Here is a 12,993-nt window from a genome sequence, read left to right on the forward strand (position 1 = left end):
AATTCACTGTACGCCATTTACATGAAACCATTATTTACAGGTCCACTACGCCATGTAATTCACTACATGTCAACTACTTGTGACTATTAGTTCCATGTTCTGTATGCCATGTAATTCACTGTACGCCATATACATGAAACCATTATTTACAGGTCCATTACGCCATGTAATTTACTACATGTTAACTATTTGTGACTATTAGTTCCATGTTCTGTATGCCATGTAATTCACTGTACGCCATATACATGAAACCATTATTTACAGGTCCGCTACGCCATGTAATTCACTACATGTCAACTATTTGTGACTATTAGTTGCAAGTACTATATGACATGAAATTCACTGTACGCCATATACTTTCAACCATTAGTTACAGGTCCACTACGCCATGTAATTCACTACATGTCAACTACTTGTGACTATTAGTTCCATGTTCTGTATGCCATGTTATTCACTGGACGCCATTTACAAGAAACCATTAGTTACAGGTCCACTACGCCATGTAATTCACTACGTGTTAACTATTTGTGACTATTAGTTCCATGTTCTGTATGCCATGTAATTCACTGTACGCCATATACATGAAACCATTATTTACAGGTCCATTACGCCATGTAATTCACTACATGTCAACTACTTGTGACTATTAGTTCCATGTTCTGTATGCCATGTAATTCACTGTACGCCATTTACATGAAACCATTATTTACAGGTCCACTACGCCATGTAATTCACTACATGTCAACTACTTGTGACTATTAGTTCCATGTTCTGTGTGCCATGTAATTCACTGTACGCCATTTGCAAGAAACCATTAGTTACAGGTCCACTACGCCATGTAATTCACTACATGTCAACTATTTGTGACTATTAGTTGCAAGTACTATATGACATGAAATTCACTGTACGCCATATACTTTCAACCATTAGTTACAGGTCCACTACGCCATGTAATTCACTACATGTCAACTACTTGTGACTATTAGTTCCATGTTCTGTATGCCATGTAATTCACTGGACGCCATTTACAAGAAACCATTAGTTACAGGTCCACTACGCCATGTAATTCACTACATGTTAACTATTTGTGACTATTAGTTCCATGTTCTGTATGCCATGTAATTCACTGGACGCCATATACATGAAACCATTATTTACAGGTCCACTACGCCATGTAATTCACTACATGTCAACTACTTGTGACTATTAGTTCCATGTTCTGTATGCCATGTAATTCACTGTACGCCATTTACATGAAACCATTATTTACAGGTCCACTACGCCATGTAATTCACTACATGTCAACTACTTGTGACTATTAGTTGCAAGTACTATATGACATGAAATTAATATGCTTCAATCTCCAATATTTTAGGTTTCAAGGAATATTTTTTATCTTTGGATCCGTACAACCACATAACTGATACGAGATGGTTTAAGGAGTACTGGGAAGCTACGTTCAAGTGTAAATTTTCCGCCAGTCACAGTCGAATAGGGAGAAGTATGAACGACACGGAAGCGAAACAGCAACAGGGAATATGTAACGGTACGTGTGGAGATTACTTTGAAACTGAAACCATCTCTGTGTCTCAAACAGAGAGTAGAAACAAAAGAGAATAGCAAACATAAACCGCCATCGAGAGAAGAAAAGGAGTGTTGTGTGACATCATATTTGTCTTACAACTGTGAATTAATGGATTTTAACAGCTCATAAGAAACGAGTTTTCTCCGTTTCGGTCTTATTTTAAGTGACACGAATGATATTTGCAAAGGCGTCCAAGAGCTTGCTTGGCTTATTGATGTTAAAATATCAAACTATTGATTAATAAATGCTGGTTAAAACCTAAACTGGCTGCAACATTTCACTTCCAAGTTAATGAATCCAGACTCCTGAAAATGATCTTCGAGTTTTGATATCGATCTCAATGTGTCAAAAAGGATTAAGATGATGTAATAATTACGTAGGTGGCAAGGAAGGTTTAAGGGAGGCGCGATCAATAGTCCTTCCTTGATGTAAATGAACATGTGGGGTTCGGTTGGGGATCTTGATCAATAAGAAGCAAGTTATTGGGTCTGAGAATGGTAATGAGACCCTCTTTTAATAAAACTCTCCGCAGTTGTGAAGGCAGCATAACTCGTTACTGGAGCTGCACAAAGAGGGTTTTTATCTATAGATGTAGGTTTACATGGTAATTTACATCCTGCGTGTAGTACATACACCCAGAATTGTTAAAGGTACTTTATAGTGTAGATTGCCAATTACTCAATATGTGTCACCGTGAATTAAATGATCACAAAAATTGTCATTGGAACATTCAAATAGATATTAAAAGAAAAAAAAATCAAAAATTGTTTTAAACTTTTGTGACCACTTTCAGATACTTTTGCTTTTGTGTCTATAACCACTCAACAAATGGTACCCTACACAAGGAATTGTCCAAACATAAGTTTCTAAGATTTTAGTGACAGTGAGTTACAGCAGAGTTTTGTTAGGGCCCTGGTTAGCGGTATCATTGCAGACTAGTTTGTTAGGACTGGTTGGCGGTATCATTGCTGACTAGTTTGTTAGGACTGGTTGGCAGTATCATTGCAGACTAGTTTTGTTAGGGCCCTGGTTAGCGGTATCATTGCAGACTAGTTTTGTTAGGGCCCTGGTTAGCGGTGTCATTGCAGACTAGTTTTGTTAGGACTAGATAGCGGTGTCATTGCAGACTAGTTTTGTTAGGACTAGATAGCGGTATCATTGTAGACTAGAAATGTTTGTTGCATTAAAAAGGTCATATTGAAATCAAAGTGCAATTTATTACTGCAGACAATGGTTACTATATATATATATATATATATATATATGTGTGTAGGCATTATAAAATAGAGGGCAATATACAAGAATATAATTAGTATTCATCACGTTAGGTTTGGAAGATCATACCTTACGAGCTCAGATCACAAAGTTGTTGGATGTTCCATCACGTAAAGAAAACCCTGCACTAAATTGCTGCGACCTATGCTGTTATTTTCACTTTCACGTTATCTTCGTCTCTACTTAGGAACAGAGAGCCTATCGAAAGAGACATTCAGACATGAAGGAAAAGTTCCATTCGTTATTGACGCAGTGTATGCCTTTGCGCATGCGCTGCACTTGATGCATTCAAATGTGTGCAATGGCATTAGAGGTTTGTGTTCTGCGATGCAGAATATAGACGGATCAGAGCTACTACAATATCTTAACAGAACAACCTTTGAAGGTAATTATCTCATGTTATCTTCAACACTTGATAGTTAAAATTTCACTGATCTTGAAACAAAGCTTGTGCTAAATGACCAAAGATGCTCTTATGTGCATATAAGCCCTTTTCTACTTTTTGACGCCATCTTATCCCAAATTTAGATACAACTTTCATTTGAATAGATGTTGGTTGTGGCACATCTTTAATAACAACAACAAAAACTCTTAGAACTGCTAATATAAATACAATATTTACTGCCACTGAACTTTCATTTGCTTGTATAGTTTTTAATCACCACGGAAGTTTAAAGACGGTTTGATACGACCGTAATTATACGCTACAAACGTGGTATGAAAAGCAATGAAAAACATCCACCGAGCTCCACCGAAATCCATTGCAAAACTCAAACCCAACCGACATTTGAACTAGGGCATTCCGATCTGTAATAATATTAATATTAATAATAATAATAATAATAATAATAATAATAATAATAATAATAATAATCATAATAATCATAATAATAATCATAATAATCATAATCATAATAATCATAATCATAATAATCATAATCATAATAATCGTAATCATAATAATCATAATAATCATAATAATCATAATCATCATCATCATCATCGTCATCGTCATCGTCATCGTCATCGTCATCGTCATCGTCATCGTCATCGTCATCGTCATCGTCATCGTCATCGTCATCGTCATCGTCATCGTCATCGTCATCGTCATCGTCATCGTCATCGTCATCGTCATCGTCATCGTCATCGTCATCGTCATCGTCATCGTCATCGTCATCGTCATCGTCATCGTCATCGTCATCGTCATCGTCATCGTCATCGTCATCGTCATCGTCATCATCATCATCATCATCATCATCATCATCATCATCATCATCATCATCATCATCATCTTCATGATGACGATGACGATGACGATGACGATGACGATGACGATGACGATGACGATGACGATGACGATGACGACATATGAAGCATGATTATCCAAATATTTAATAAGTATTTTGTTATAGTATATAATACTGTTATCAATATCGAAATAATCAAGTTTAAAAGTCCTTAGAATGAAATTACGAAAACTGCGGGAAGCAATATAGGTAGGAAGTTAGGCTTAGAAAGGTCTAGGTTGTGAGTACCGCATGGTGGTGACAGAGATGGAAATTGTGTGACGAAATTTCACTGACAACTGTTGCTCACTGCCAGTAATAAGGAGGTCAAGTGTATGTCTACCCCGATATATTGGACCAAAGACATTCTGTTGCCGACTAAATGGTTCGAAATAAGTTAGTGACTGATGAGTCCCGAGGATTATCCACATGAAAACTGAAATCCCCACAGATAAGAAATTGATCTTGTGTAGTGCACAATCTCCAGGAAACAATGTTATTCAGTCTGAAATAATGATAAGGTGAAACCGTTTTCCGTGTAGGAGGGCGTCAAATAGAAGGAAAAAAGTTTGAAAGAACTTCCCAATCCAAGAAACTGGATACGCAAAGTTTCAAGGGCGTAGGACCGGGGGGGGGGGGGGCTGGGGGGCGCCAGCCCCCCCCCCCCCCCCAGTGAAAAATGTGGAGGGGCGGAAGTATCATTCCGCCCCCCGGTTCGCAAGTCAGAAAACGCCTTTTTCATTTCCAAATGAGAAAAAAATCTCATTTGGAGCACCAAATTGCATCTAAGGCCAGGTGAAAATACAAAATTAAGTTTACAAAATGCAGTGAGTGTTGAAGTGTGCTATATTGCACCAAATTGCATCTGAGGCCACCTAGAAATGCAAAAAATTACAAAGGGGAGGGGGACACCCCCTCCCCTTAGACCCCTCCCCCAGGCCGGCCATCAGTCTTCAGCCCCCCAACTCAAAAGTACCTTCCTACGCCACTGCAAAGTTTCAAAGGATTTGAAATCAGGCAGATTCAGTTATTGGAGATAAACTTGAAGATACTACGGCAACCCCACCACCACGGGAACCCCTGCAAATCCAGAAAAGTTTGAAACCAGTGGGTGTCATCTCATTTTCAAACACCGAATCGTTCTCCTGAAGCCAAGTTTCAGTAAAACAGCTACGTCTACACAATTATATGTAATGTTTTTTTTTGCTGATTGCTATGTTAATGTGTTTTAAGTGACAATCAGATCACTTTCCGTGATAGCTAAAGTATTCCATTTCCTTTAAAATCAGGAGCAATGATTTGTCAGGTCTTGCATTAGAGTTCCTTGATCGATATCGCAGTTGATCAGATTTACTGTAGACATGTAGTAGGTTTTCCATGAATTGGAATAGAAACCAACTCACTGACAAAACACGTAGGTAATGATCAGCCAAGCGTATATATCAGCGTCCATAGCAACGACATGACAGTGTCTAGTAAAACAGTTACACAGATACCGATTAGAAAAAATAGTACATTTCAAAGCAAATGACAACAGATCAAGAAAACATCCAAATGGTAAGTAAGAACATACGAATGTCACAAAAAAAGAGAACATCATAAAACAATGTCACAGGACGTATAAGAAAGACAATACACAGAGGTAGAGCGATAATGTAAAGTAGTTGTAGACATCATGAAAAAGGTAGCACAACCATCATATGGGCGGCAACTAGATCAGCGCCAAGCCAAATCCATACGGTTCTTATACGGTACTCCATACAGTATTTGCATGGTCTTGGAGGATATGTACGCTACGGTAGTTGTTACGTCCAGTGGAAAGAAACTATCATCAGCAAAGTAGAAAGTTATCTCATTAGACACTGCGCCCTTTAACATCAATATTATACTGCCCTCTTTATGACCTAATCCCTTTAACATCAATATTATACTGCCCTCTTTGTGACCTAATCCCTTTAACATCAATATTATACTGACCTCTTTGTGACCTAATCCCTTTAACATCAATATTATACTGACCTCTTTGTGACCTAATCCCTTTAACATCAATATTATACTGCCCTCTTTGTGACCTAATCCCTTTAACATCAATATTATACTGCCCTCTTTGTGACATAATCCCGTATTCCTTTGTTCTAACTACTACAGCTGTCTTACTATCATGGGCTACTCTGACCATCGTAATGACCTAAGACACAAAATGAATTTCTGTATCCGATTGATCAGTAGTTCTGAACCCTTTCTACTTCTCGCACCCTTAGCAATTGAAAATGAACTTCTGCACATCCTTCATAGTAGCGTGGGGTCCAGGGGCCCGAAAATTGCCCTTGGTGGAGCTCAAACCCTTTGGTACAATATAGGGGTCAATAACTACTTTATAATGGCACACATCAGCACGTGAGTCCACATAAATATGCAAATATTAAAGCTTGGACAAAAATAACTTCTAAACGTGTTGCGCATCAGATGTGGGGTCCAGGGTGGAAGCCGTTGGTAGTAAATGCACCTTTGTGCAATGTAGGTAGCATTGGATTAGGCTTGAAAAATAATAATTTGTAAACGTTTTGTGCTCAAGCGGGACTTAGTGCCCCTGGTGGGATACAGGGACAAAACATTTGGAAGCAAGATCGCTTTGGTGAGATGTAGGGACCAGAGACTGCTTTAAATGGTGAACACCAGTATCTTATTTTACAAAACGTACACAGATTAAAGTTGTAATATTAGTGAGCGACGCTCGTCGATTGGGGATAGAGTTATAGGCACAATGTTAAACGAGATTAGCAAGGCATAATGATGTAGCTTTCTTTCGTCAAAAGGTTATAATTTATTGCCTCAGTTTTTATATTTTGTACTGGAAATATTCAGTCATCTATATCTATTGCACCTACAGGTAAAAGTGGCAGTGTTCGATTTAATCGGGACGGTGATCGCCCAGGAAGTTACCAACTTTATCAATATCGTAAATCCAGTGATTCAACGTTCGAGTACGTACCGGTTGGTACTTGGGATGATCAATTAGTGATAAACAAAAGTTTACTTCACTGGGGAAAGTTTAATGACAAATTACCAGGATCCATTTGTGTGGCACCATGCGAAGCCGGTTTGATTACACAAATGCTACATACAGACAGATGCTGTTGGATATGTATTCGCTGTCAGCCCTACCAGATTCTACAAGATGAGTTTACGTGTGCGAATTGTTCTAAGTATAAAATGCCGTCCAAGGACAAGAGCACTTGCGTTGATATCGATGACGAATACCTGCGATGGAATGAGGCATTCTCCATCATTCCTGCAGCTTTATCAGTCGTCGGAATTTTCTTTACCATGTTTACCATCATTGTTTTCATCAAGTACCAGAACACACCAGTAATACGGGCCTCTGGCAGAGAGTTGTGCTACGTACTTCTGTCGGGAATTTTATTAACTTTCGTATCACCCGTAGTGATTTTAGCGCCGCCGAGTGACATTATTTGTGGTTTGAGGAGAATTATGCTTGGAATACCGTTAGTAATTTCCTATTCTGCTCTTTTTACAAAAACTAACCGTGTTTATAGAATATTTAACAGTGGTAAAAGGTCAGTGAAGCGACCCCAGTACACCAGCCCAAGATCTCAGATCGTCATATGTTTATTATTAGTATCCGTACAAGTATTTGTAACAGTTGCATGGCTGTTGATACATCCACCTGCAGTAACCAGAGAGAAAGCTGAATGGAACAGGGTTATTATTGACTGTTCCGCCTCTGATCTGGCTGAAGTTACTTCCCTAGTATATGCAATGTTTTTGGTTTTACTATGCACAGTGTACGCATTCAAAACTCGTAAAATGCCCGAGAACTTCAATGAGGCTAAATTTATAGCTTTCACAATGTACACAACCTGTATAGTGTGGACCGCCTTCATTCCCATCGTAGTGGGAACAGCATCCACAGATTACAAGGTAATTCACAGTGCGCACCGTTATGTGTAATAATAATTTAACATATAATAAGGTAAGTAGGTACAGACTTCTTCTTATATTTAAAGTAACCATGATGGCATGTTCTTTCTGAGACTATTTCCGATCGAGTCAATTTTGATATTCAATATCCAGATATCCGGGTATTTTGCAGTGAACACATTCTACAGACAGTATGTAATGTCGTTTGCTATGAAAAATATCCAAAATTTAAACTGTTAATTACGATCTTGATTTGCTAAGAAACTTTCTTTGTTGAAGTGATAAACTGCTTTGTATAGTCAATTATAAACATGTTAAGATGTAAGTATAGTGACGTGTAGATTCATATAAGATACATTGAGGGCTGACCACGATATTATCAAAGCTACTCAACGACAGCAAACGACAGTGACGCTGGAAGCTATTAAAAAGTGAGCAAACAGTAAACCGCTTGAGCGTGGTGGGGATGGAGGGGGGGGGGGGGGTATCCGGATCTGCCTTAGGTAACTTATTATTGTAGATGCTACGGTGGCCAAGATGAGACATTGGGACAATTGCAAAATTTATTCCCAAAATTTCGACAATTTCCTAAGAAAATCTCGAATATTTGACTTTTAATACCAAATGTGGTTTAATTTGTTAAATTCTACTTGTTCCGTGAAATTTCGACTCTATATCATGTTACTATAAATCCAAATTTCAACTATTTTCTTTAATGTTCACCTCAAATATTTTAAATTTTGGCTCCAAATTTGGACTATTTCGTCTTTAAGTTGCAACTATGATGGTTTGCCTTCTCGCAGGTTTCTTTTTATAGCTAGCTTTCGACTGATTTGTCTGAAATTCGACTAGTGTGTCCCAAAATGGCATATTCCATCTGAAAATTCTTGATGCTGCGAATGTTTAAACCCATTTCGACTTTTTTCTTAACAGCCTTTACACCTGATCCCCAAAGTGCAACTATTTTACATCTAATATTAACTTCTCGTGAAATTTCGACGTTTTGTTCAGAATTTCGTGCTTGTTATATTGACGCCAGGCATTGCGAGTAGTATCTGAAAATGTCTGTTTTGTGCGCTTGCTTGAAATATGAAAACCTTAATACTAACGTTTTGTCGAGTCACTAAATCGCTGAAAATATTATTAGTTTAATGTTTTGCACTGTTAGAACATAAATGTTGCTTTTAACATTTTTGTTTACGTTTTGCCGAGATACGAAGTGTGGAAATCGTTCATCTTCATATTTCTGACGTTTTGCCCTGGGATAGCGTATTTCGTCAAAACGATTTATTTTCAGTTGTTATGTGCTAAGTGTTGCAATGTGTTGTCAATGTATTTTCAATTCTTCGATTCCTTTCCATAGACAAGGTCTAAAAGATTCGCTACTTAACCGCCTGGTATTTGAACATACCAGTAAGCCTTACGTAGTGTGAGAGCCGACATCAGAAGATGTCACTCGAAAACAAATTTGTGAATTGTTTGTAGCAATGTAAATTAACCCCCTTAGCTGTGTCAGATCTAGAAGCTATCTTCCGGTTCGTTGCTCAGTTGGTATACTGGAGTAGTGGTACAAATGATAAAGACGTAAACCAGAAATCGAATTACATCCAGTCACGTCCAGGGAAACACGAGTGGCTTAATCAAATAAGATGTATTTTAAGTTTGTTCTGAAGCAGCAGCCTGTAAATTTTAAATTAATTAAGTGTTTATTTTTCGCCCTATTAAGTTGTTAGGGTCACCGTGAGGTCTGTGACAATACACTTGCCCTGTAGCGTCGTTCTCATTACTGTACCATTGACTCGTGACGTATGGCAAAGAAATCTCCGTTTAAGTTATTCGTGGAATCTATTTATTCTAGTCTTAGGCAAATTATCGACAGAAGCGAACAATTAATTGGCGATACGTATTTGTGCAAACATGAATTGCAAGCAAGATGATAATGAGCGGTGATGGTAGGTTGCTCACATGCATAGTTTGTCATATAATAGTATGTTGCTTGATTGCAATCATATACTGTCACTCACATTTAATAAGGTTTGATGATGATGACTTGGGTTCATATAGTAATTAAAATGATATATCCTATATGGTTGGGACATATAGTTTATGTCATTATTTCTTGTTGTCTTTTGGTTACAACGATCCAGCCATATAGTGGTTACCTTTCTTTACTTTGTTTTTCTTCGCCAGATCCAGCAGTGCCTATTATGTCTCTCCGTCATTGTGTCTGCTAGTGTAACACTGTGTTGCATCTTCGTTCCAAAGTTGTATATAGTCTTATTAGCACCTCACAAAAACCGTAAACAACCGGGGGTTGTATTAAACAGTCGTATGCAGAAGTCAATGGGAGGTTCAATGGATAGTAAAACAAACAATGGTGATGTAAGACTAGCAAGACCAATACCGAGTATAGGTCCAACATCCTACACAGCATCCTCTGGTAAGTCAACAAATTCATAACCTGGGTCCAAAAACTGTCCAATTTGCAACTTTGAATTTAAGATTGTAAGTGAGTAAACCAGCCCTCTCCCCACCCCATTTGAAACTGTTCTAATTTAAAGATCAAATGTGGAATAGTTATATGTAAGCGATTGTGATCAACTCAACGTTAATATCGAAATGGTGATCTAAAAGGAAAACCCGTTTGTAACACCACCCTCCATATAATCATTTGAAATGAAACTTTAACAGTCAAGCTACTGAGCATGAAAGCACTTAATATTCAGCTTCATGAAGGATACCGCATGATTCGTCAATTCTTTAACGTCGTTGAAACATTGCAGACATCAAACGCCCGTTCTTTAGCCACCATATACTCTCCCTGATAACTAACCAAATCAATGAATAGATGAATGGATGAACGGATGAACAGACGTACGGATGATCGGATGATCGGCTGAACGACTGAACGGCTGAACGGATGAACGGACGAACGGCTGAACGGTTGAACGACTGAACGGCTGAACGGTTGAACGGCTGAACGGATGAACGGACGAACGGATGAACGGACGAACGGACGAACGGACGAACGGACGAACGGACGAACGCACGAACGGACGAACGTACGAACGGACTGACGGATGGATATATACATGGATGGATGGATATGTGGATATGGATGGATGCAGAGAGGTTGGGGTGGGGAGCCAGCACGGAGCAACCTTTAGTGATTAAATACTGTGCACTTATGCGCTCGCGCATTTACGATATTGTAAGGGATAAGCAGGTGATATCCCAGATGGGATGAAAATAATGTGTCAGTGGGTCAGAACAGCTGTTAACATGTTGTAAGCACTACATTTACAAAACGTCACACGTAGTTGCTGACCTACGCGCATATATACGTTGCCATTTACATCATATATATATATATATATATATATATATATATATATACATAAATAACACTTTTGAACTACCGTTGCTTTTCCCTAGATGTGGACATGAAGGAGGAAGGCTCTTCGGATTTTGATGAAGATGACTTTACTCGAAGACCGCCAGACCATGACATCCTCCGAGCACTAAATTCTATGGATTCGACCAGAGTTTGAATAGCACAGTAATGAGAATGACGTTAAGTTTGCCTAGCTCCTCAGATTATGACGTCTCCGAGCTCTAAATTCTATGGAATTTACCAGTTTTCAGTGGGAAAGAGGATTACTGTACTCTAATAGTGTCAGATCACGACTTTCCAAGTGATAAATTCTCTAGTATTTACTTGATGTAGTATTAATTTGGATAATTGGAACCTCCAATGGAATGCGCACAATATATATGTAATATCTGTAATATCAAACACCGTATATAAACATTTTTCAAATATAAGAAGTCTAGTTTGTAAGACGGTTACGTTTCTCTTCCAATTTCTAAATGACTAGAATGTTTTATGCTGCAATGCATAACTGGATGGAATAGCAAGTTAAAATTGCACAAAGTCCGTATGTTTGGCAAGTTCTTACCCTCATTAATGGTAACATAAAAACTGTTCCATGCCCTAACGATAAAACACTAGTAATAAAGTGTTTAAAAGCCTCCCATATTAGCAAGTATTGGGAACTTGCCGCGTTACATGAAGCACCCAGGCAGAACCTGAAATATTCACAGAAATTTTCAGATCACATGTTAATGACTCGATATATATAAATAATATATATTCGTATATATTAGTATATATTAGTATATATATATATATATATATATATATATATATATATATATATATGTTGATACTAGATGAGACTAGTGGAACACTAGTAGTTGTAACTCGGAGTTTCACGCTTTATTGCGATCTTCAGACAACTCAAGAAACAACATATATTCCGCTCTGTCCAATGGACATAGAGCACTCTGCGCCAAGATAGACGCCAACCAACATAATGTATATGTATATATATATATATATATATATATATATATATATATTAGCATTAGTAGACATATTGTATCCATTGGCAAAACGTTATCTTCAAGAGACTAGTATTATTTTAACATATGCCTCTTGTATTTCATATCTGGGCAACATGTAAACCATTATGAAGACAAAGAAAAACAATATCGGGGTTGATTATTGTAAAACTTGATGAAAGAATTGACCCAAGTTAAAAGTTGGCTTCATACGTCATATTGTATATTAGAAGAAATTTAAGCAAACAAGAGGCTTTCAAGTTCTTTGTTTTACGTCTTATTGTTACTCGTGGTGTTTGTTCACCAACGGATGGTTGATGAGACCACAATTTGATGTTTTTCTTAACCTTTAGAGAATATAGTGATATAAGTTCTGAGTAGATTAGATGCTGACTTTTGAAGAAAGCTGTATAGCGTATGACAGGTCTTGAGTTGATTTGTTAAAGAGAAAAGTTATCACATTGCTTGCAATTGTTCCTCCTTGTCCATTGGTCGATTCGC

The 12,993-nt window shown here is 37.8% G+C and overlaps 1 protein-coding gene across 5 annotated transcripts in view; it reads left to right on the top strand.

Moving 5' to 3' along the window:
* The window catches only part of LOC139961605 (metabotropic glutamate receptor 6-like), a 58,859-nt gene extending 46,616 nt beyond the window's left edge, over positions 1-12,243 (top strand). For 2 of the 5 annotated variants that reach the window (XM_071960924.1, XM_071960925.1), the window contains exons 4-8: positions 1,376-1,546; positions 3,048-3,245; positions 7,037-8,088; positions 10,279-10,528; positions 11,524-12,234. In XM_071960924.1, the coding sequence (XP_071817025.1) occupies positions 1,376-1,546; positions 3,048-3,245; positions 7,037-8,088; positions 10,279-10,528; positions 11,524-11,639 (1,787 nt within the window). In that variant the 3' untranslated portion in view covers positions 11,640-12,234. Of the gene's footprint in view, positions 1-1,375; positions 1,547-3,047; positions 3,246-7,036; positions 8,089-10,278; positions 10,529-11,523 lie in introns of all 5 variants that reach the window. The other 3 variants (XM_071960923.1, XM_071960922.1, XM_071960927.1) reach the window with 3 other exon arrangements.
* Positions 12,244-12,993: the final 750 nt, after the last annotated feature.

The sequence above is a fragment of the Apostichopus japonicus genome, chromosome 20 (genome assembly GCF_037975245.1).
Source record: "Apostichopus japonicus isolate 1M-3 chromosome 20, ASM3797524v1, whole genome shotgun sequence".
Classification (NCBI taxonomy): Eukaryota; Metazoa; Echinodermata; class Holothuroidea; order Aspidochirotida; family Stichopodidae; genus Apostichopus; species Apostichopus japonicus.